The 22455-nt window shown below is 48.2% G+C and overlaps 1 protein-coding gene and 1 pseudogene across 1 annotated transcript; one reads left to right on the plus strand and one right to left on the minus strand.

Annotated features, from left to right (window-relative positions):
* The first annotated feature begins 1168 nt into the window (after positions 1–1168).
* On the plus strand, positions 1169–2424 carry LOC102410304 (annotated as a pseudogene).
* Positions 2425–14389: 11965 nt separating this feature from the next.
* On the minus strand, positions 14390–15412 carry LOC102403986 (myeloid-associated differentiation marker-like). Its single transcript, XM_044932999.2, has one exon. The coding sequence runs from the start codon at positions 15410–15412 to the stop codon at positions 14477–14479; it is 936 nt and encodes a 311-aa protein (XP_044788934.2). The 3' UTR covers positions 14390–14476.
* Positions 15413–22455: the final 7043 nt, after the last annotated feature.

Below are 22455 nucleotides of genomic sequence, written 5' to 3' on the forward strand. Positions count from 1 at the left end.
CCATCAGCATCAGACACAGCATCTTTGTGCATTTCCTATCTTTTCTTCCCAGCTTGGAAGCTGCTCTCCAGTCTCCCAGGCCAGGAAAATCCTTGCTCAGTTAAGAGTACTTCTAGATCTTTCCAGACTCACACCTGGATGGCAGCTTTGGAACTTAAGAGCCCAACATTTTGTTAATTGATTCTGTGGTTCCTCCATGAGGCTCCACCTTGAGTCATGCTGGGTTGTGGTTTCCCTGCCCCAGTGGGGAAAAGTCACATGTGAAGGCAAAATTGAGAGCAGGGATTCAAATAGTTCCTACTTCCTGTGTCATCTTGTCCCTGTGGCCTTGCTCTCACCCCATGGCTCCTCCCTGTTCACCCCTGGAGCTGCCCTCCTCCAGGTGGGGCTGTGTCCCCTCCTCCGGGTGGGGCTGTGTCCCTCAGATGGCAGCTCCTTCTAGTGATGCTGCAGGGAGGAGGGGCCGGGATACGTGTGTCTTCAGGTTGCTGTGGAAGGAGGCTGTGATCCTGAAGATGTGTCCTGGGTCCCAGAGCACCATGATTTGGTCCTGGGCTCCCACCTGCGGGCCTGCTGACATGCTGGGCTGTAGAGGAAAGTGCTCACACACACAGCTTTGGGATTTTTATCTGGGGTTCTCTCTTCCTAGGGTTTCAACCTTAGGGAAGACATTTAAGTCTCCCAGCCTTAGTTTTCTCATCAATAAATGGGGTTAGCAGTGCAATCCACAGTCCATTTTTTTTTTTTAATTCTTGGTGTTAGATAAGCTCCAGAATTCAAGATTTTTCAGCTCCAGACAGATGACATGGTACATCTACTCTACATGACATCATACCCCACTGGGGTCTGAGAGCACATGAGTGTTTCTGAAACTGAACCCTTTGAACATTCACACTAAGGGAAATAAATAGAGATCATAAATTCTCTAATGTCTGTTCAGGTATAATTTTACTACCAAATAATTTTTTTAAAATTAGTTTTCAATGTTGAGAGACTTCAAGGGATGGCTTTGCAGATAAGGACCATCCTACCCTGTGTTTCTGCAGATAATGCCACACAGTTCAGAGAGATCCAAAATGTTGATGGATTGTGGCCAGACCCGACCCAGTTGTGAGGTTTGGGATAAGACAAGTCTCCTGACAAGGCTAAGGCTGATGGATGGGGAGAACCATTCTGGAGCAGCTGTGCTGTTACCCACGTGTCTGAGTCATTGGTTCCAACTCCACAGGTCCTGAACCTCAGCCATCACAGGGCCCTGCGCCTTCTCTAGGCGTCTGACTTAATCCTCCTCCAGAGTTGGATCTTTCAATGATGGGTCATCCATGAAGACAACTGCCACACTGGTGACTGTGACCTGCCAGATTTCACAACACCATGCCCACCAGGGCGACACCCCCAGAAAAGGATGAATGGGGCAAGGTGTGCGGCCTCCTCCATCTGCCGCAGCTCTGCTCCACCTGCGTGGCCTTCTCCCTGCTGGCCGACATGGGCATTTGGAGAGGAGTCATAGGTGACTGGTCCATGTCCATCTGGTGCATCTGTTTCTCTGTGACCCTCATTTTCTCCATTGTTGAGTTCTGTGATCTCCCGTCCTGGTTTCCTTTCTACTGGTACAACTTCCCCGTTACCTGTGCCTGCTATGCCACCCTCGTCTGCCTCTCGGCCTCCATCATCTACTCCATTGCATATGTCCAGTTCCTGCCTTATGGTCCTTACTGGGATCAGGCCATCACCACCACTGCCTTCTCCCGTGTCACATCTGTGTTTATGCTTTGGATGTGGCCTTCACGTGGAACTGGTATGATCTCGATGGTATCATCTGCTATGTGCACACCGTGCCAGGCCTACTGGAGGTGCCGGAGACCTTTGTGGCTGGCGTCATCTTTGCCTTCATCAGTAGCCCCTCCCTGGACATGCACCCTGTTGTACACCACACGCCCCTGGTGTGGTGTGTGGCCGTGTACTCCATCTGCTTCATCCTGGGAGCTGTGGTCCTCCTGTTGAAACTGAGTGAACAGGAATATAGACTGTGCATCCCGTACCCCATTTTCCAGCTTGTGCTCACCTTGTTCTCCATCCTCTTCTACATCAGCACTGTGATCCTCTGGCCTCTCTACCAGTTCAATGAGGATTTCGGGGGGCAGTCCCAGTGGTCCAGAGTTGTGAGCTGCAGTGATGAGCTTGCCTATGACATGTGCCTCTGGGATCGCCTACTGGCTGTGGCCATCCTGACAGCCATCAACCTGCTGATGCACACAGTTGACCTGGGGTACTGGGCCTGCCAGGTTTCCGTAGGGACTGAGGATGTCTCCAGTGCTCCTAATTCTGTCCGGTCCTATCTGGTGTCTTCACTCTGTGGAGACATCCTATGATGTCCTCTGCCTGGCTCCCTCTCTCCCTCCTCACGTCCTTCCCCATTCATCTCACTCTATGCTTCCTTCCCTCCTTCTGCTCTGTCTCCTTCTAGTTTTGTTGCCCACATCCTGTTTTGCCTCTTTCCCTTGTTTCTCTCATCTTTTCTACATTTTCTGTTTTTTTTTTGCCCCTCTTGCATTCATCCTTGGCTTTCTCATCTTCTTTGTCCTGACCACCTCTCCCCATTTTCCTTCTTCTGATCCATCAGGACCTGAGACTCCTTCCTTCTCTGCCCACCGCCCCCTCCCACCTCCTAAGGTTCTGACTCCACAGCACACAGCCCTCTGTGCAGCTGATCACACCCTGAGCCTCTGGAGGGGCCTCATTTCCAAAGCGTGTCTGTACATGCTGGTGGTGTCTTAGTTGGTGGTATTGGGGGTTGGGGGTTGGAAGTGTGGGGGTGGGTAGCTAGGGAATGGACCCCTCTTTATCCATTCCTCCACTGATGAACATTTAGGCTGCTTCCATGTCTTGGCTATTGCAAACAGCGCTGCAATGAACATTGGGGTGCATGTATCTTTTCAGATAATGTTTTTCTCCAGATATATGCCCATGAGTGTGATTGGAGGGTCATATGGTAGCTCTCGGAGAACGCAATGGCACCCCACTCCAGTACTTTTGCCTGGAAAATCCCGTGGATGGAAGAGTCTGGTAGGCTGAAATCCATGGGGTCGCTAGAGTCGGACACGAGTGAGCAACCTCACTTTCACTTTTCACTTTCATGCATTGGAGAAGGAAATGGCAATCCACTCCAGTGTTTTGCCTGGAGAATTCTAGGGACGGGGAAGCCTGGTGTGTTGCTATCTCTGGGGTTGCACAGAGTCGGACATGACTGAAGTGACTTAGCAGCAGCAGCATGGTAGCTCTATTTTTAGTTTTTTAAGGAACCTCCATACTGTTCTCTGAGTTTCCCTGATGGCTCAAACAGTAAAGAATCCACCTGAAATGCAGGAGACCTGGGTTCGATCCCTGGGTTGAGAAGATCCTCTGGAAAAGGAAACAGCTACCCACTCCAGAATTCTTGCCTAGAGAATCTCATGGACAGAGGCACCTGGCAGGCTACAGTCCATGGGGTTGCAAAGAGTCAGACATGGCTGAGCAACTTTCATATACTATTCTCCATAGTGGATGTATCAATTTACATTCCCACGAACTGTGTAGGAGGGCTCCCTTCTCTCCACACCCTCTCCAGCATCTTTTGTTTGTGTGGATTTTTTGATGATAGTCTTTCTGGCTGGTGACAGGTGATATCACATTGTTTTGATTTGCATTTCTCTAATAAACAACAATGTTGAACATCTTTTCATGTAGCTATTGCTATCTGTATGTCTTGGAGAAATGTCTTCTTATGTTTTCTGCCCATTTTTTGAGTGGATTGTTTGTTTTGATGCTGCTAAATGTCACAAGCTTTTTGTAAATTTTGGAGACTAATCCCTTATTGGTCATGTCATTTGCAAATATTTGCTCCCAACCCGAGGATTGTCTTTTCATTTTGTTTATTGTTTTCTTTGCCTGCAAAAGCTTTAAAGTTTAAGTAGGCCCCATTTATTTATTTTTGTTTTTATTTCCATTATTCCTAGAGACAGATCAAAAAAAGATATTGCTGTGATTTATGTCAGGCAAGGCAACCTATATATTCAATGCAATCCCTATCAAATTACCAATGGAATTTTTACCGAAATAGAACAAAAAAATCTCAAAATCTGTATGGAGGCACAAAAGACCCTGGATAGCCAAAGCAATCTTGAGAAAGAAAAGTGGAGCTGGGAGAATCAGGCTCCTTGACTTCAGAGTATACTGTAAAACTACAGTCATCAAAACAGTATGATACTCACACAAAAGTAGAAATTATAAATCTGTGGAACAGAACAGAAAACTGAGAAATAAGCCCATGAATCTATAGACCCAGTGACTGAATTGGGTCTCTTATATCTCCTGCATTGGCAGGCAGGTTCATTACCACTAGCACCATCTGGGAAACCCTATGGCAACCCACTCCAGTACTCTTGCCTGGAAAATCCCATGGACGGAGGAGCCTGGTAGGCAGCAGTCCATGGGGTCGCTAAAAGTCGGACACGACTGAGCAACTTCACTTTCACTTTCATACATTGGAGAAGGAAATGGCAACCCACTCCAGTGTTCTTGCCTGGAGAATCCCAAGGATGGCAGAGCCTGATGGGCTGCCATCTATGGGTCGCACAGAGTCAGACACAACTGAAGCGACTTAGGAGCAGCAGCAGCAGCATGGACAATTAATCTATGACAAAGGAGGAAGACTACCCATTGTTGGAAAGACACTGTTTTCAACAAATGGTGCTGGAAAATCGGGACAGCTACATGTAAAAAATGAAATTAGATCATATTTAAACTGCATACACAAAAATAAGCTCAAAATTGATTAAGGACCTAAATGTGAGACTGGACACTATAAAACTCATAGAGGAAAACATAGGCAGAATACTTTCCAACTAGCTATGTTTTCTGTACTTTGCTTTTTTTTTTTTTTACAAAATTGTTTCCTGCATTAACAAATGTGTGATTGAGCCTCCAATAAAAACAATAATGACCAGGTAACTTGAAATGATTGACTTGATGTATAGCTTGTAAGATCCATGATTGTAATAGTGTGACTCTAGATATAGGAAGAAGGAATAGGATGGAATCATTACCTGGAGCTGACGGACTAGTAAGACAGGTGGTCTAGAGGCTTTTGGCTACTGGTAACAGAAATTGAGTTGGAGAAGGAAATGGCAACCCACTCCAGTGTTCTTGCCTGGAGAATCCCAGAGACGGCGGAGCCTGGTGAGCTACTGTCTATGGGGTTGCACAGAGTCGGACATGACTGTAGCGACTTAGCAGCAGCAGCAGCAGCAACAGAAATTGAGTAATAGCACACTGAGTGACCTATATGAAAAATCCTGTCCCCTCGTGGGAATGAGCATTCCTAGGACCCAGGGATGAATTGGTCAAAAGTGTCTCCCAAGCCTTGCTTGAAATTTAGAAGGGAATGACCATCAGTTCAGTTCCGTTCAGTCGCTCAGTCGTTTCTGACTCCTTGCGACCCCATGAATTGCAGCACGCCAGGCTTCCCTGTCCATCACCAACTCCCGGAGTTCACTGAGACTCATGTCCATCGAGTCAGTGATGCCATCCAGCCATCTCATCCTCTGTCGTCCCCTTCTCCTCCTGCCCCCAATCCCTCCCAGCATCACAGTCTTTTCCAATGAGTCAACTCTTCGCATGAGGTGGCCAAAGTACTGGAGCTTCAGCTTTAGCATCATTCCTTCCAAAGAAATCCCAGGGCTGATCTCCTTTAGAATGGACTGGTTGGATCTCCTTGCAGTCCAAGGGACTCTCAGGAGTCTTCTCCAACACCACAGTTCAAAACCATCAATTCTTCAGCGCTCAGCTTTCTTCACAGTCCAACTCTCACATCCATACTGGAAATACCATAGCCTTGACTAGACTGACCTTTGTTGGCAAAGTAGTGTCTCTGCTTTTGAATATGCTATCTAGGTTGGTCATAATTTTTCTTCCAAGGAGTAAGAGTCTTTTAATTTCATGGCTGCAGTCACCATCTGCAGTGATTTTGGAGCCCAGAAAAATAAAGTCTGCCACTGTTTCCACTGTTTCCCCATCTATTTCCCATGAAGTGGTGGGACCAGATGCCATGATCTTCATTTTCTGAATGTTGAGTTTTAAGCCAACTTTTTCACTCTCCTCTTTCACCTTCATCAAGAGGCTTTTGAGTTCCTCTTCACTTTCTGCCATAAGGGTGGTGTCATCTGCATATCTGAGGTTATTGATATTTCTCCCAGCAATCTTGATTCCAGCTTGTGCTTCTTCCAGCCCAGTGTTTCTCATGATGTACTCTGCATATAAGTTAAATAAACAGGGTGACAATATACAGCCTTGATGTACTCCTTTTCCTATTTGGAACCAGGCTGTTGTTCCATGTCCAGTTCTAACTGTTGTTTCCTGACCTGCATATAAATTTCTCAAGAGGCAGGTCAGGTGGTCTGGTATTCCCATCTCTTTCAGAATTTTCCACAGTTTATTGTGAACCACACAGTCAAAGGCTTTGGCATAGTCAATAAAGCAGAAATAGATGTTTTTCTGGAACTCTCTTGCTTTTTCCATGATCCAGCGGATGTTGGCAATTTGATCTCTGGTTCCTCTGCCTTTTCTAAAACTGGCTTGAGCATCAGGAAGTTCACGGTTCATGTATTGTTGAAGCCTGGCTTGGAGAATTTTGAGCATTACTTTACTAGTGTGTGAGATAAGTGCAATTGTGCATAGGAATGGCCATAGGATTGTGTAATAAAGAATGTTCAAACCATCCAGTTCTAGAAGAATCAAGTCATTAGCTACTGCCATCACTGACCTAGAATCCACCCTGGAAGGAATTCACGGCAAGGACCACGATAAGGCAATTTGTGCTCTGGGAAGACTGGCAGAACCAACCCTCAGATACTTAGACATTTCCAGTAGAAATTTTTACAAACCCAATTTCTTACATCTTGCCATACTATAAAAGCACTAAAACCATTAACTATGGCTTCTGGTCTTTTTGAAGATCAATAACTTTGTCAAGAAGTGTGCTTGGTTGCATGTACCCCTTCCCTGAATCACATACATAGTGGCCCCCATTTACCTCTTTGGAACAGTTCTCACAGCTTCCTGAAAGAATGTCTTGCTGGTTATAATTCTTATATTGGCTTGAATAAAATTTTTCATTTCTTTCTTAATTGATTTTCAATATTTTTCATAGATATGAGCAAGTGTGCATTTATAAATATTTCCATAAGTTAAGTGAAGGAAATTCATATTCTTCTATTTTCATGAATTAAATTGAACATAACTCTGTGACCTCACTTCCCAGGAGGATGGAGATGCCTCTGTGCTTTAGTGAAAGATCTGTTGTCCAGGTAGGCTCACCTGAGGGACTCACTGTCCAAGTCCTGTGGTTCAGGAGGGTGGCTGCTCCATCCCTTCTGTTGGGGAGTTAAGGGTCATTTGTCAAAATTCCAAGGCTGGTCAAGTCCCTTCACTGTGGAGCTCAAAAGAGAGTAGAAAGGTCCTCTGCTTAGTTGAAACTTCTTATCATAGAAGTGGTGCAGCTGGGCCCCAGGGAGTGGCAGGATGGGTCCAGAGTCACCCTGCGTGTGGCAGAGTCAGAGTCAGGACCCAGGTGTCCTCCTTCCCAGGCCGGCTGTCTGTCTACAGCCCCATGCTGCTTGTTATAAGTGTAGCAGCAGCATCCTCCAGGCTGGGATTCTGCCCCATCCTCCCTCGTTCTGTACAAACCTGGCCCAGCCCCCTGAGGAGGGCACTGACTGCTGCTGAGTCAGTTTCCTCATCTGCTAGATGGGGGAGGGGTGCCAGAGACCCCTCGTCCTTCCCAGCCCCACTCTTCCTGGGACCCCTGGACTTGCCAGTCTTGGAGACTCAGACGTGGAGATGAAAGCCAGCTCTCTTCCTTCTGTCCACCCTCTCTGCTTGTTTTCTCTTGGCTGCTGGGTCCTGTTTATTGATCACATTCTTCCTGATTACACAGATCCTCCTTTCCCATGACCTCTGCTTGGTGGGGAACATGTTTCTCTTTCATAACAAGAGTTTCCTCAGTCACTTCCCAGGGGTCTGACCCTCCAGTGATTCTTGTCAAAAACACAAACTGCTCCCAGGTGCCCCCACAGTCTGAGGTGTCCCAGATTCCCTTGTTCTTGCACATGCTTGACTTTCCACTTCTTCAGAGTCCATCTCAGCAGCTGTTTGTAGGAAAACATTGCTTTTGTGGGATTTCTAGGTGGTTCAATAGTAAAGAATCTACTTGCCAATGCAGGAGACAAAGGAGACACTGGCTTGATCCCTGGGTCAGGAAGATCCCCTGGAGAAGGAAATGGCAACCCACTCTAGTATTCTTTTCTGGGAAATCCCATGGACAGAGGAGCCTGGCAGGCTACAGTCCATGGGGTCACAAAAGGTCAGACATGACTGAGTGACTGAGCATGCATGCATGCATTACTGTTCTATTGAAACAAGGCCTGATACATTATTGTTATGTTATTATGGCCCTATTATAAAGAAGAATGCAAAACTCTGCATTCAGTTTCAAATAAAACATGAGAACGGTAAACACTAAAATCTAGAACCAATATGTATGTGTATTCTCAGTGCTAAGAAGAGGGTTTGACACATGACAGATGTTTTCCAGTCCCAAGTCCTGAGGACTTGAGACCCTCAGATGATGGAGAGGAGGAAGAGGAGAAGGAGGGAGGAGAGTCTGAGCAGCAGGAGGACCATCACTCCAGAGAAGGTTTCCTGAAGCAGGTGAATTGTGTTGAAAGACCTGGTGATGAGAGGGTAAATATATCTTGAGTTGCCCACATGCTGCTCAGTGGTGAACTGGTGAGAACATTTTCCATGGAGAGGTGGGAACAGAAGGCAGAGAGGGGGTTAGAGCAAATGAGAGGAGGGAAGATGCAGAGGGGGGTTAGATCATGTTCAGGATACTTGTGGAGAGAGTGCCAAGGACAAAAGCTGGTCAGGGGTAGGACCAAGGGTTTGCTTTTGCTTTGTTTTAAACTGCAAGATGCTACAACATGATTTGCACATGACATGTGCCATATATATGGATTGAATTCCATTTCCTCATGCCAGAAATCAAAACCCTTTTTATTGGCAGAATCTGACCAGTAACTGAATATTTTTGGTTCATGGCCTTGCCCCTGGACCTGAGTGTAAAGAAAGGGGAAACTAGAGTTCAAATGATTTTCCACCAGACTTTCAAACTCATTGGTAACTTTTCTTCCTAATGCCAAATTCTGTAGACTCAGTGTTTGTTTCCCTACAAAATTCATATGTTGAAGCCTAAATCACCAATATGTTAGTTTTGGAGGTGGGGCTTCTAGGAGGTAATTAGGTCATGAGCTGGGGCCTGTGTGAATGGGATTAGTGCCTTTATGAGAAGAAACAGGACAGATGATCTCTCTCTCCATCATATGAGGTCATAGCCTCATACAGTGGGAAGACTGCAAACCAGGAAGAGAGCCCTTACCAGATTTCACCTCTCCAGGAACTTTGATCTTGAACTTCCTAGTCTCCAGAACTCTGAGAAGTAAATGTCTGTTGTTTAAGCCGCCCAGTCTATGGAGTTCTGTTACAGCAGCTCAACTGGAAAACACTGGGTCCTGGCAATATATCAGGAAGTACAGTTTGTTGAGTTGGAGTGTTTCTTCCAATCAAAGCTTATGGGGCAGACATAATAGATCTGGGAAGAAAATTGTCATCTTCCTGAAGGACCCAGAAACATCTGGTCCTCAAGTATTTCCAGGCCCAGTGCCCTCCCCAGCCCTCACAGCTGTTATTTCCCTCCTCCTCCATCAAAGCCATGGTGCATCTTTGCTCAAGGCTGCGTTTCACTGGCCCCCCTCTCTGCCTGGCCCTTCATACCATTGTCTCTGACTCTTACACTGACCCTGGGAAAGTTATTACTATCCCAGTCTACACATCAGAAACCAGAACCTCAGCAAAGTGAGAGCTCAGGACCTCCCAGTCCGGGAACCACTGAGCAGGTCCTGGCCTTCAGCCTCTGCCAGCCAGGTCCTGCCCTTCCTTCAGCTGCACCTCGGGTCAGGCTCCTGGGGCTTCCAAACAGCAGGGGAGCCTCAGCTGTGATCACTGTTTTCCAGACTTTTCCTTCCTTTAGAGGACAGGTGCTAACTCACAAAAAGATAATTTTTATTAGAATCCACCCCTCCTTCTGTAGACTCCAGTGAGTCCTGGGTGCAGTTAGGCTGAACCACCAGCCTTGCCAGCTACCCCTTGGCCGGAGCTCTTCCTCCAGACAGAGGGTGCTGGATGGGGGTCCATCAAGCAGAATGCTTCCAGCCCCCTCTGAGGCCCTCGGGGGCAGAGCTAGGATTGGCTGGCAGGATGGAGTCGGCACCCCTCTCTCTCTGTCCTAGCCCTAAACTCTGAGAGATGGGAGGACAATGAAGAGGTGAGGATGCCCTTGAGCAAGGGTCAAGTTCAGGACCCTAAACAAGGTCCCCACCAGTGTCCCCAGGGCTCCACCACCTGGTAACAGAAACCAGCGATTCTACCAGGTGACACAGCACATCCCCTGAACTCAGGATGCTGGGCCAGGCTAGCATTTGCCCTTTTCTCCCATTTCTCAGCAAACCCACTCAAACTCTCTCATCCCCCAGCAAGAAAAGCATGTGTTCTTTCCATATAGAGGAGAAATTGTGCTCCAAGTGAGTAAGTTTCTTGGCTGCGGAGCCTGGCCCAGACAGCAGCACACTGGGCAGGAAGTGGGCGGCGTTTGTATCACTCCTGGGACCAGACTGGCTGGATCCTCACCTTCAGAGACAGTGATGCTGTCCTGATGGGGCTGGGCGCTGGGGAGCAAGGTGGTGGGATGTGTGCCTGGAGACAGCAGATGAGGGTGGAGAATCTTGTCCCTGAATAGAAGGTCTTTCTCCATCGGGTGGGGCTGGGGGCGGAGGAAGGAGGGGAGGAAGGGTGGCTACAGAGTGTTAGAGGGGCGGGCATCCTTCCCAATCCCCTTACTCCTCCAGCTAACAGGTCTGAGTCACAGGTGCCCCAAGGGAGCTCAGCAAGGCATGGCCACTGTAGACAGTCTTTTTAGACCACCCCCCAGATTTCGCTTGGTTCCTCCGGGGTTAGGTAGCACTAAGGGATCACATCCCTGTCTTCTAGTTCATTTTGCCAGAGCCTCAGGAACATACTGGAGAGGGCAATGGCACCCCACTACAGTACTCTTGCCTGGCAAATCCCATGGATGGAGGAGCCTGGTAGGCTGCAGTGCATGGGGTTGCTGGGAGTCGGACACGACTGAGCGACTTCACTTTCACTTTTCACTTTCATGCATTGGAGAAGGAAATGGGAACCCACTCCAGTGTTCTTGCCTGGAGAATCCCAGGGATGGGGGAGTCCTGGTGGGCTGCTGTCTCTGGGGTCGCACAGAGTTGGACATGACTGAAGTGACTTAGCAGCAGGAACGTACAGGTCTTTCCAAAACCAGCTCTGGGCTGGAGGACACGCTGGATGCCCCTGGCTCAGCTGAGTTCTGGTTTTCTTCCCACCTTTTCCTCATTTGTTAAGAATCCACTGTGAGTGGGTTTGGGGGACATGGGCAGAGAAGGGACAAGGAGGCCAGGGTGTTGGGGTGGCTGGTGGGGCAGAGGTGAAATGCAATCCAGATAAAGGCAAAACATTGAATAAATTGGGGACATTTAACCTGGAAAGTCAAAGATCCAGGGTTGAGACATGAGAATGAGCTAAAGATGGGTGACAGGTCACCATGTGGAAGTGACACTGGATTTGTACTAGGTGGAAGCTTCAGTGGGGAAAGTCCTGTGTGTATAAACCAGGGACCCAACCCTCCGAGCAGTGCTTTCCAGAAAATGACTCCCCTGTCCTTGGGCACATCCAGGCCAGGGTCCATGGGCCAGGTGAAAGGAGTCAGGTGGCAAGTGGGAGGTGGGCTAGGGCTCAGGGCTTAACCTGGTGACCTGAGTCCAGACACAGCCCTGAACATGCTTCCACGGGCCAGCGTTTCTTCACAGACACCATCAGCTGGGCTGAGAGGCACCTGCCCAGTGCAGCCTGCATTCTCAGTCCTGACAAGCATCAGACCACGGTCACTGGCTTGTTCCTGGACCAACCACTTAGGCATTTAGAGTTGTGAGCCCTGGAGCAGAGGCCCTGACCACACTCATCACCCTTCCCTTCTCTAGGTTCACTGGCAGGCCCACCTGGTCATCATTATTTTTATTGGAGCCTGAATCTCACAAATTACATTTGTTAATATAAGAAAAAACAGTATTGTCAAAAAAGCAGAGTACAAGTAAAATAGCTTGTGAAATTAATAAGCTCATAAGTAAATAGTGTTATCTTCTAAGGAGTCACATGGCTGGGGCCAGAAGAAGAAAAATTCATCTTTATGGTGGAGCAGGTATTTCTCTTCTTGGGAAGGTCAGGTTAACACATACTGCAGATGCTCACTGCACTCTAGAGGGGAGGGAGGAGGCCCAAAAGGGCAGAGAAAAAAAATTATGTTGAAATGTTTCCTGTCTTGCTTTGAAATACAATTTTTATTTCATTCCTTCTTAAAATTTGCCTGCCATGTGCACCACCTCCTGGGAGCCCTCCCCACCAACCACACCTTCCCCTGGGTGAAGATCACACGGTTCATCCCATTACAGGAGTGAGGGGCAGCGGGGGGCACGGGGAGGGGGTCATTCCCTGCCCCTCCCCCACAGCTCTGCTAGCCTGGCCCCTCTGGCCCTGGTGACACCAGAATGCTGGGCTCTGAGGCTTTGTGGCTGAGAGCAGGAGAGGAAGAAGGCTTGTGGGGGCTTCCTGGCCTCCAGTTACTGTAAAGGGCTGCTGGTCTGAATTCATCCATGAAGAGGGTTGGGGAGGCACATACACACACACGCACTGAGCCTACATCCAGGCACCTTTAAAGGAAGCATCCTGGCACTGGCAGAGGTTTTTAATAGCTAAGGATTTGGGGCTTTGGAGTGGGGCCAAACTGCTAGTTTGCTCTAATGGGCTGAAGCCCTAGTCTCACTCTGAGGGGGCGTGGGGAGTCGCTGGGTACGGTTCACAGAGGGGGTCTTTTGGGTGAGCATGGAAGTCCAAGTTGACTAGGGTACTTCTGAACTCTAGGCACATCGAGGGCAGTCAGGACCTTTCGATTTTGTTTTCCTTTGTCTTTGTCCTTTATATTAGGTTGGGGAAAAAAAGAACATTATGATGTAGACCAAGAGACAAGGCTTCTCTCTATGATTGCCAGCAAAGGCTGATAGGAACCAGAAGCTCCAGGGAATTTAACACACACACAGACACACATATATTTTATATATGTACACACACACACACATTATAAAATACATTATGTAGATCACATTATGCCTGGGGCCCAGAGCACAAGGAAGCAACAGTAGAAAGCAACTGACCCACACAAACACATGTGTGCACCACACACTCAAGCACTTCAGTTTCTTTAACTACAAAAGCAGCAATTCTCCACCACCTCAACACACCTGCCCAACATTTTTGAAAAGAAATGTCCCTTTAAGAACAAGGCCACCCAGTAAATTCTGAACCCCTGACTAGAAAAGTAAAAAAAAAAAAAAAAATCGAGGGAACAACAGCATTGAGGCTGCAGTGTCCATGGTCTTCTCCCTGCAGGGGCAGGGCCTGCTGCTTTGATCACTGGGGCAGGAGGGCCACATCACTGCCCCTCACCAAGACTGCAGACAGGTGTCTGCAAGTCCCTGGGGTTCTTCATCAATCCTTTTTTTGATTCCTCAGAGAGGGCATTCATTCCTTGCTTTCTCTAAGAGTCCCTCTGGGTGATGGGTGTTTAGTGACCCTGAAAAAATTCAACCAATCTCTTGGAAGGATGAAAATCAGATGGCACGTAAGGATCCAGGGTCTCTACGATTTCTGCCACTGAAAATTGTTGACCTCCAGAGATTTTTTTCTTTTAAGTAAAAGGGAGATGCACCATTCATCCACTGTGAGAATAGGGGTCTAATACCTAACTAACTACCTCAATCACAAATCCACACACACCAACTAAGGCACCCCCAGGGGGACAGACACTCTTTGGCAATGAGGCCCCTCTGGAGGCCCAGCGTGTGATCAGCTGCACAGAGGGCTGTGTGCTGTGGAGTCAGCACCTCAGGAGGTGGGAGGGGTGGTGGGCAGAGATGGAAGGGGTCTCAGGTCCTGATGGATCAGAAGAAGGAAGATGGGGAGAGGTGGTCAGGACACAGGAGATGAGAAAACCAAGGATGACCAGAAAAGGGCCAAAAAGTAGAAAATGAAGGAAAGATGAGAGCAGCAAGAGAAAAAGTCAAAACAACGTGTGGGCAACCAAAGAAAGCAGGAAGAAGACGGAGAAGGGGAGAAGGAAACAGAAAAGAGAGTGAGATGAAGGGGAAGGATGTGAGGAGGGAGAGAGGGAGCCAAGAAGAGGACATCAGAACTCTGTAAAGATACCTCCTGTGAGCAGAGGGGATCAGGAGACCCTGGGCAGAGCCTTAGTCTCCACAGAAACCTGGCGGGCCCAGTACCCCAGTTCAGTCACATAAACCAGCAGGTTGGTGGCTGTCAGGATGGCCACAGCCAGGCACTGGTCCCAGGCGCACATGTCGTAGGCAAGCTCATCCCTGCAGTCCTCATCACTAGACCGCTGAGGATGCCTGCCAAACTCCTTGTTGAACTGGTAGAGCAGCCAGAGGACCAGAGCACTGATATAGAGGAGGACGGAGAGCAGGCTGAGCACAAGCTGGAAGAGGGGGAAGGGCCCGGGCAGCCTGTATTCCCATTCACCCAGGTTCAGCAGGATGGCCAGGGCTGCTGGGATGAAGCAGATGGAGTACACGGCCACACACCACTCCAGGGCCGGCTGGTGCAGGTACAGGGAGGTGTTGCTGATGAAGGCGAAGATGATGCCGGCCATGAAGGTCTCCAGCACCTTCAGCAGGCCTGGCACGGTGAGCACATAGCAGGAGGTCTTGTAGATCTTGCAGCGCTCCCACATTTTGACTACTTCCATGGCATAAAACACAGACGCGATGCAGGAGAACACAGTAGCAGCGATGGCCTGGTCTCGGTAAGGACCATAAGGCAGGAACTGGACGTAGGTGAGGGAGTAGATGATGGAGGCCGAGAGACAGAGGAGGGCAGCGTAGCAGGCGTAGGTGTTAGATAAGTACCAGAAGAAAGGAAACTCGGATGGGAACCTACGTAACTCAACTGTGAGGATAATGAGGGTCACGGCACAACAGAAGCACCAGATGGACATAAACCAGTTACCTACATATCCCCTGTGAATGCCCATGTTGGCCACCAGAGAGAAGGACATGCAGATGGAAAAAAGCTGTGGCAGGCGGAGGAACCGGCACGTGGTGTCCAAGTCGGCCAGGTATAGAGCTGTTCCTGAGTTGGACATGGTGCCGTGATGGTCAGGCAGGTCACAGTCACTGGGGTGGCAGGATCTTCCTGAGTAACCACTGTAAAAAGATCCAGTTCTGGAAGCTGATTAAGATTCAGCTAGAAAGGCTCAGGGACCTGTGACGGCAGAGGCTCAGGGTCTGTGGAGTTAGAACAAATGGCCCAGTTGCTTGGGTAACAGCACAGCTGCTCCTGAATGGTTCTCCCCACCCATCACTGTTGGCCTTGTCAGGATACTTGTCTTATCCCAAACCTCAGAGCTGGGTTGAGTCTGGCCTCAAACCATGAACATTGTGGATCTCTGACTGTGTGCCATTATCTATGGCGGCACAGAGAAGGATGGTCCTTATCTGCAATCCAAACCCTTTGAGTCTCTCAAAATTGAAAACAAATTTTTGAAAAGTTGTTCGGTAACAAAATTTGACCTGAACAGACAAGAGATAATTCATGATATCTATTTAATTCACTTAGTATGAAATTTCAAATGTTCAGTTGCAGAAACACTAATGTCTGAATATAGGGTGTGTTCACACCCCAGTGGGGTGTGATGTCATGTAGAGTAGATGGACTATATAACCTGTCTGGAGCAGATCTGACTCCGAGGGTTTCAGAAAAGGAACTGTGGATTTTACTGCTAACCCCATTTTACAGATGAGAAAACGAAGGCTGTAGAATCAAGTTCCTTCCCTAGGTGGCATGACTAGGAAGTGGGAACCCAGATAAAAATGCCAAAACTGTGGGTGTGAACACTTTGCTCTAAAGCCCAGCATGTGAGCAGGGCCTGTGGGTGGGAGCCCAGGACCAAAGCCTGAGGCTCCGGGACCCAGGACACACCTTCAGGGCCACAGCCTCCTTCCACAGCATCTGAAGACACACCCGGGACAATCTGAGGTATCCTGGCCTCTCCCTGCAGCATCACTAGAAGGAGCTGCCGTCTGAGGGGACACAGCTCCACCCAGAGGAGGGCAGCTTCAGAGGTGAGCAGAGAGGAGCCACGGGTGAGAGCAAGGCCATGGGGACAAGATGACATGGGAGTAGGGACTGTTCTGAATCCGCTCCCCCCATTTTTCCTTCACATGTGACTCTTCCCCCCTGGGGAGGAGAGACTCCCTACCCAGCGTGACTCCAAAGTGGAACATCATTGAGGAACCGCAGAATAAATTAACATAATTTGAGGCTCTGAAGCTCCAAAGCTGCCATCTAGGTAGGAGTCTGGAAAGATCTAGGAGTAGTCCTACCTGTGAGGAGTTTCTCGGCCTGGCAGACTGGTTAGCAGCTGCCAAGCTGGGAAGAAGGGATTGGAAATGAACAAGGATGCTGTGTCTGAGGCTGATATGGTCTTTTAGGGCATCCCAGGAAGGCAGTGGGGATGGACAGATGTTTGGCCCCCTTTTAAGGGCAGGAGCTTAAAGAGGAGGCCCCTGCAGTACCCCTGGGAGGTGACAGCCCTGAGGATGCTCCCGGGACTGGGGTGGGGGGTGGAGGGGCAGAGTGGAGATGACTGGGGGGATCCCAGGGTCCTAGTGGCCCCGAGGCAGCCCAGTAGGGGTTTTCTGACCCAGAAGGGATGCAGGCATGGAGCCAACCCCCCCCCCCCCAGGAGGAGGGGCCTGGACTGGAACTGAGATAGGAGAACAGGGGCCTGAAGGGGTTTCAGGGCTGTGACAGGGACACGTGGCCAGAGTGGCAGGGACCCTGGAGGCCACGGAATTGCCCAGGTCACCTGCCCAAGAAGTCCCGCCAGCCAGGGCTGCAGTCCTGCTCACACAGGGGCTCCTCCAGGGTCCAGTGTGGGGGGAGTGAGGCCCCTCCCAGCCCGCCCCCTCCTCAGGGACCGCTGCCCTGTTTCCAAGGGACTATTTGCTGAGAGGCCCCCAGGGCTGACGGGCCAGCACCCTGAGCCCCAGCCAGCTTCCTGCCATCAGGGGCCTTGTTACTTTTGCTGATAATAAACCCTGGGACAAGCTGAGGCTGGAAAGAGAAACACAGAGCAAACCTGAGAACCTCCCTGGATTCACAAAGCTCCTTGAGACCCAATTGCCAGCGGAGCCCTGGAGCCTGCTGGCCTCCCAGCGGGCACTGCCAGTGATGGGGGCGGGACACTGGCTGAGAGACAGGCTGGGGTGTCACTCTGACTGTTCCTGAATTAGTTCCCAATTTACTGTTAAAATGACCCTGCGATTTACACCTAAGGCTAAATAATAACTTTGGGTCCATTTAACACCACAGAAGCAGACCTTGGGGAAAGAGAGGCATGGGGGTTCCTTCTGTGTGACCCAGGGTATGGCCTGTGCCCTCTCAGGGCCTCAGTTCCTCCACTCTATCTGTGAGCACAGACATGGTACCACTCTCCATAGCATGTGCTACATCAGAGCACAGTCTAGATGTGGCTGAGCCCTGTCTTCCCAGCAGCCAGGCATGTGGACTGGAAGACAGTGAGCCAGGAAGGTCATGGCTGAGACAGAGGAAGGAGGAGGATGTGCCAGAAGGGCAGAGAAGGAGGAGGGGAGATGGAGACTCAGAATGACAAGGAGGCTGTGGGGCCTCGAGGAGACACTTTAGAACTGGATGATCCTGGGCAAGTTATTCATCAGAGCTTCAGTTTCCTAATTTGCACAATGGGCTTAATACCTGATTTGTGTCAATTAGATGAATAAAAGCATGTGAAAGGCTCCTCAGAGGGTCTGAAACAAAACACAGTCATGCCAACTACCTGTTCAATGCCACCCCCACCCCCCACAAAGGACTCAGAAGGCCCTGGCTCCACTCTGGACACAAGTGCATGCAAGCTTGATTTGCTCCAGATCAGGGGCTACAAACCTGTGTGTCTTGAAGGTGGCCCAGAGATGTGTTTGGTTTCTCTTTAGGGAGTTTTCATGAAAAGAATGTATAAAATGTGTACTATTTCTTCCCTAAGTGTTTGGTAGCTACAGTGTTTTTATTTCACATGAAAACCCACATTTCCAGCTCCTTTTGAAGCCTCAAGTTTCTGTTTGTGGCCTCCAAGAGTCTGTTTACCCAGTCCTGTAGAAGTTCTGTAATCAAATCCCACTGGCCTCCAAAGTCAGATTTGCTGGGGGTTCTCAGTCCCTCTGCCAGATCCCCAGGTTGGGAAGTCTGTTGTGGGTCCTAGAACTTTCTTAATGGTTTGAGAATTTCTTTGGTATAATTTTTCTACAGTTTGTGGATCATCTGCTTGGCAGCTCTATGGTGGGATTAATGGCGACCTCCTCCAAGAGGGCTTATGCCACACACTACATGACCCAGGTCTGTTGCAGCCAGAGCCCCTATCCCCACAGCAGGCTACTGCTGACCCATGCCTCCATAGGAGATACTCAAACAATCAGAGGCAGGTCTGGTTCAGTCTCTGTGGGGCCTCTGGGTCCTGGTGCACACAAGGTTTTGTTTGAGCCCTCTGAGCATCTCTGGTGGGTATGGGGTTTGATTCTAAGCATTATTTTGCCCTTCCTACTGTCTTGTTGGGGTTTCTCCCTTGCCCTTAGATGTGGAGTATCTTTTTTTGGTGGGATCCAACATTCTCCTGTTGATGGTTGTTTAGCAGCGAGTTGCAATTTTTGAGAAAATGAGCACAAGTTTTTCTACTCCACCATCTTGTATTAGTCTAAAGAATAGCAAGGAGAGATAAGAAAGCCTTCCTCGGTGATCATTGCAAAGAAATACAGGAAAATAATAGAATGGGAATGACTAGAGATATCTTCAAGAAAATTAGAGATACCAAGGGAATATTTCATGCAAAGATGGGCACAATAAAGGACAGAAATGGTATGAACCTAACAGAAGCAGAAGATATTAAGAAATGGTGGAAAGAATACACAGAAAAGCTATAAAAAAAAAAAATCTTTGTGACCCAGATAGCCACAATGGCGTGATCACTGACCTAGAGCCAGACATCCTGGAATGTGAAGTCAAGTGGGCCTTAGAAAGCATCACTACAAATAAAGCTAGTGGGGGTGATGGAATTGCAGATGAGCTATATCAAGTCCTAAAAAATGATTCTGTTAAAGTGCTGCACTCAATATGCTAGCAAATTTGGAAAACTCAGTAGTGGCCAAAATGACTGAAAAAGGTCAGTTTTCATTCCAATGCCAAAGAATCTTCAAACTACCGCACGATTGCACTCATCTCACAGGCTAGTAAAGTAATGCTCAAAATTGTCCAAGCCAGGTTTCAGCAATATGTGACCGAGAACTTCCAGATGTTCAAGCCAAATTTTGAAAAGGCAGAGGAACCAGAGATCAGATTGCCAACATCTGTTGGATCATTGAAAAAGCAAGAGAGTTCCAGAAAAACATCTACTTCTGCTTCATTGACTATGCCAAAGCCTTTGACTGTGTGGATCACAACAAACTGGGAAATTCTGAAAGAGATGGGAATACCAGACCACCTTACCTGCCTCTTGAGAAATCTGTATGCAGGTCAAGAAGCAACAGTTAGAACTGGACATTGAACAATGAACTGGTTCCAAATTGGGAAAGGACTTCATCAAGGCTGTATATTGTCACCCTGCTTATTTAACTTATATGAAGAATATATCATGTGAAATGCCAGGCTGGATAAAGCTGGAATCAAGATTGCCAGGAGAAATATCAATAACCTCAGATATGCACCCTTATGTTGTGGTGTGAAAGTGAAGAAAACCAACAGAAAGTGAAGAGGAACTAAAGAGACTCTTGATGAAAGTGTAAGAGGAAGGTGAAAAGGCTGGCTTAAAACTCAACATAACATTCAAAAAACGAAGATCATGGCATCTGGTCCCATCACTTCATGGCAAATAGATTGGGAAAATATAGAAACAGGGAAAAATTTTATTTTCTTGGGCTCAAAAATCACTGCAGATGGTGATTGCAGCCATGAAATTAAAAGACGCTTGCTCCTTGGAAGAAAAGCTATGACCAACCTAGACAGCATATTAAAAAAGCAGAGACATTACTTTGTCAACAAAGGTCCATCTAGTCAAAGCTATGGTTTTTCCAGTAGTCATGTATGGACGTGAGAGTTGGACCATAAAGAAAGCTGACTGACAAAGAATGAATGCTTTTGAACTGCAACAAGTTAGCACAAGTTGCTGCTCAGTTGCTTCAGTCATGTCCGACTCTGTGCAACCCCAGAGATGGCAGCCCACCAGGCTCCCCCGTACCCGGGATTCTCCAGGCAAGAACGCTGGAGTGGGTTGCCATTTCCTTCTCCAATGCATGAAAGTGAAAAGTGAAAGTGAAGTCACTCAGTCGTGTCAGACTCTAGCGACCCCATGGACTGCAGCCTACCAGGCTCCTCCGTCCATGGGATTTTCTAGGCAAAAGTACTGGAGTGGGGTGCCATTGCCTTCTCCACAAGTTAGGCGGCTTAAAATAACAGAGATTTATTCTTCTCACAATCCTGGAGGCCCGAAGTCTGAAATTAAGGTGTCAGCAAGGCTGTGATGTCTGTGATGCTCCAATTGGGTCCATTCTTGCCTCCTTCAGCTTCTGGAGGCCCCTTAGCTTGTGGCCACTTAATTCTATCTCTGGCTCCACCTTCATGTGCTCATCTTCGCTCAACTCTGTGTGTGCGGCCCTCTCTGTCCTTTCTCTTATAAAGACACCTGTCACTGGCCTGTGGGCCAACACTCCATCCAGGATGATTCATCCCTAAGCCCTTAACTAAATATGTCTTTAAAGACCATACTTCTAAATAGCATCACATTCTGAGGTAGACATGAATTTGGGGGATATTCTACAGCCATTAAGGATTTCTCTCATATCTTCCTGTCCTTATTTCATGGTGTCTTTTTCTAATGTGTTTATCGCATTAAGTGTATTTATTTGCTTTATCTTTTAGATTGGTGTTTGTTCACTGAACTTCTTGTGACTCACAGTGGGTCGATCCCTCATGTACCTTGTCATTTATCTGTGAGCCCCGTTTTACAGGACCCCCTTTTCCTGGGAGGATCCTGCTGCCTGGGTTGGGAGCTTCACCCAGAATAACTGCATTTGTTGCTGCTCAGGACCCTCCAGGCCAATCTCCTGCTGGGCACCAATTGTGTTAATTTCCAGGTTGGAGTTGTTGGACCTCAGAAATCATGCATATATGGGCTCAACACACAAGAGTAAAGACTTGACATTTTTATTTCTCCCGTGGAGGTAGATATCAGCCTTGACTTTTCATCTTGCTGAAGGGTAGGTTTTCCTTGTCTACCCTTGCTCCTAGACTGCAGGCCACGTGGTCCTGGCTTTAGGGAAGTGTCTCAGCTCCAACTCTTTACCTTGTGCCACTCCAAAGTCTCATTCCTGACCCAAGTGGGCATATAGACCAGCCTCCAGTTGGCCAGGCTCAATTCTTCATTTCTCTTTCTCTCAAACATTCAATCAGTAGTCACATCAGCTCTGCCACTGAAGATTCAGAGACCCTTGAGTAACGCATCTAATCGTACAACTCCTTCCTCTCATCTGTGCCTTGCTAATTCTAACTTGTCCTTGATCCCAAATCACCTCCTCTAGGAAGACTTCCTGGATCCCACCAGCTCCATCTCTCATTGCTCCCAGACTGATACTTCTCAACCTTGGTCCTCTGGGAAGTAGAGATTGTGGACAGGTCCTTACATTGTCCTGCATCTTATTTGATTATATCACAAGTGAGGTGGGGAGTAACAGAGGTGTTGGATGGCCTGAACACTGTAGAAATACGTTGGATTTTAGCTGTGAGTGAAGATGCCTCACTGACATTTTCTGCGGTTTGGCCACTCGATCAGATGCCCACACTGAAAGTGTGCCTCTAGTTGTTAGGGGGAAAATGAAATGGAGGTCAGTGAAGAAGCAACGCAGAGTATAGTGGTCATGTGAAGCAACTGGAACATGCGTGAGTAACTGTGGGCATGTAAAAGCTACACTCAAGGGTCTGACAGTTTCTTATACAATTAAACATAAACTACCCCATGATCCGCCAATTTCACACTTAAGTATTTTCTCAACAGAAATGAAAGTTGACTCTATAAGACTTGTATGAGAATGTTGACCACAGTTTTCCCATAATAATCTCACACTG

The sequence above is a fragment of the Bubalus bubalis genome, chromosome 20, assembly GCF_019923935.1.
Source record: "Bubalus bubalis isolate 160015118507 breed Murrah chromosome 20, NDDB_SH_1, whole genome shotgun sequence".
Classification (NCBI taxonomy): domain Eukaryota; kingdom Metazoa; phylum Chordata; class Mammalia; order Artiodactyla; family Bovidae; genus Bubalus; species Bubalus bubalis.

Bases quoted from the DNA above. Each gene is read 5' to 3' on its own strand.
- LOC102403986 (XM_044932999.2), bottom strand. From the start codon at position 15,412: ATGTCCAACTCAGGAACAGCTCTATACCTGGCCGACTTGGACACCACG.